The sequence below is a fragment of the Musa acuminata genome, chromosome BXJ1-3, assembly GCF_036884655.1.
Source record: "Musa acuminata AAA Group cultivar baxijiao chromosome BXJ1-3, Cavendish_Baxijiao_AAA, whole genome shotgun sequence".
Lineage (NCBI taxonomy): Eukaryota > Viridiplantae > Streptophyta > Magnoliopsida > Zingiberales > Musaceae > Musa > Musa acuminata.
This window is the reverse complement of record NC_088329.1, coordinates 32,769,904-32,772,061: the sequence shown is the minus strand read 5'-3', so window position 1 is coordinate 32,772,061 and position 2,158 is coordinate 32,769,904. Positions and strand designations below refer to the sequence as shown.

Below are 2,158 nucleotides of genomic sequence, written 5' to 3'. Positions count from 1 at the left end.
TTCTTCATATGCATCTATTAGCCTAATTGCTGAAAGTTTTGCTTTTAGAACTTTTGAATTGTTCCATTCATAAGGAGAAAAGCTATTCTTTTATGGGTTTTCTTATCAGGAAAATTGGAGTACGGGTTCTCTTCAATAGCAAATTGTTCTGATCCTCCTTCCCATAGCATGATATTCGTATCAAATTATGGCTTCAAACGTCCTGATTCCTGCAGAAATTGAAATCATTGTTTTTCAGTTGATAGACGGTCAAAATTCTGGACTGCTAGATAGTCTCTAGTGTCATAACTGCAGACATTCATTTCATGGACATATGTGTGGATGAAATATCACTTTTGATTCTGACCGTCTTTTTGCAGTGTAAATTTTTACTCCATGCTGTAGACGAGGCTGGAGCATGAACAGTATGGAACCTGTAAAAGCTCTCAGCTTTGATTATCCAGGTTGGTGGATTACTGTTTAGTTTAAATGTTATAAATACATGTTGATATGCTTTTGTAGTTATACTTGGAATTGGTTATTGAAGTACATTGTTTAACATTACTTTTTTGATGCATCAAATTTAGAGTTCTATTGCAGTTCTAATATCAGGCCATGCCACTAATCCACGTAGAAACCATACATCTGACTGAACTTTGCTATTTAGGCTGACTTAATCAACCAGAAACTTCTTTAATGATCTTGCATCTCGCTTTTTTTTTTTTGGTTTATTTCTGATGCTTTTAATTTTCTACGTGAAAAAGTCCAAAATAGTAGAATTGTTTTGAGATGCATCTTCTTTTCCTCGTCATGATAAATGTTGTCACACCAAAATCAAATGTCACGGCCACTATCACATGCCATTTGCTAGTATATTGCCTTCGTTACTAGAAAACCAAATTAGAATGTGTATCATGCCATGCCATGGACACCAGACCAGCATAAATTAGTTGTTCTAGTCATATAGTCTGGTCTTCCCTTTGACTTTTTACTCCAGATAAGAACTCATCATGTGGTGCATCCCAATGCTTAAGCATCTTCCCCAGCTGGGTAGGAAAGGGAATTCATTAACTAAGATTTTGGACTTTATGACTCAATTGCTAACAGAGCACACAACTCAGAGCATAAAATACAGGATGACGAACAAAATATCAGAGTTAATAGGATGCAAAAGACACCCAAAACTTGAGTTTGAGATGTTGTCTCTCAATCAGAATAGAGGCAGATCCAGATACTAGATTTATAGTTGTAGATGGAGATCATGAAAGATTTTTTATAAGCATCTACTGTGATGTAATTTGTCAGGCTATATTCTGAGATAGAATCAAAATTAATAAATCTGAAAATGATCGAGGTTGCGAAAACAAAATCTAAATTAGGCCATTAATGATCTCAGCCTGTACAATGATAACACTAAAAACAAGATATTAAGATCACCAAAGAAAGAAAAGGGGTGAGAAAGAACAGAGGGAGAAGCAACAGCTTTGCTATGTGGGCTCGCACTTTGGAATTATGTTACGTTTAGGCCAGGCACATACAGATCCTTTTTTCTTCTACGCGAGACGCACACCGGAACTGGAACGTTTCACCTCGCCCCAGATAAGTCAACGGATCCCACCGTCGAGGCCGCGGTCAGTCCCCGCCGGCGCCTCCGGCCTCAGGAGCCACCGCTCCGCCGCCGCCCCGCCCAGGTACCCCGGCGACGGGTAGTCTAGGACGCATGCAGCCGGGACGACGCCGCCTCCGCCGCGGTGGGCGGGGCGGCCCCTGCGGCGACCAGCGCCGACGGGGACGTTGCGGAGGGCGCCGCCGGCGGTCCAGTAGCGGTGGCAGGCCTTGCAGAAGTGCCGCGGCTGGTTGACGTTATAATTGTTGAAGTAGCAGAACTTGGTCTCCCTGCTCTTGCACCTTGGGCACGGCAGCGATGCCGCTCCCCTCGCCACCGCCTCCGCCGCCTCGACCGCCCCACCCGACTCTGGCGCCGTCCGAGCACCCGTCTCCTCTTCTTCCTTGGTTTGTCTCTCCCCCTTTAGGATCACTGCTCCGAAAAGTTTGAAACTTGCTGCTTCCTCATCCTCTGCCATCACGAGAGAGAGAGAGAGAGAGAGAGAGAGAGAGAGAGAGAGAGAAGGGTGGAGAGGTACATGACACGGAGGAGGTATATAAGGGGGGAAAGGGA

The 2,158-nt window shown here is 44.3% G+C and overlaps 1 protein-coding gene across 1 annotated transcript; it reads right to left on the bottom strand.

Moving 5' to 3' along the window:
• Nucleotides 1-1,334: 1,334 nt before the first annotated feature.
• Nucleotides 1,335-2,158, bottom strand: LOC103978375 (dof zinc finger protein 5). Its single transcript, XM_009394151.3, has one exon. The coding sequence runs from the start codon at nucleotides 2,061-2,063 to the stop codon at nucleotides 1,584-1,586; it is 480 nt and encodes a 159-aa protein (XP_009392426.3). The 5' UTR covers nucleotides 2,064-2,158; the 3' UTR covers nucleotides 1,335-1,583.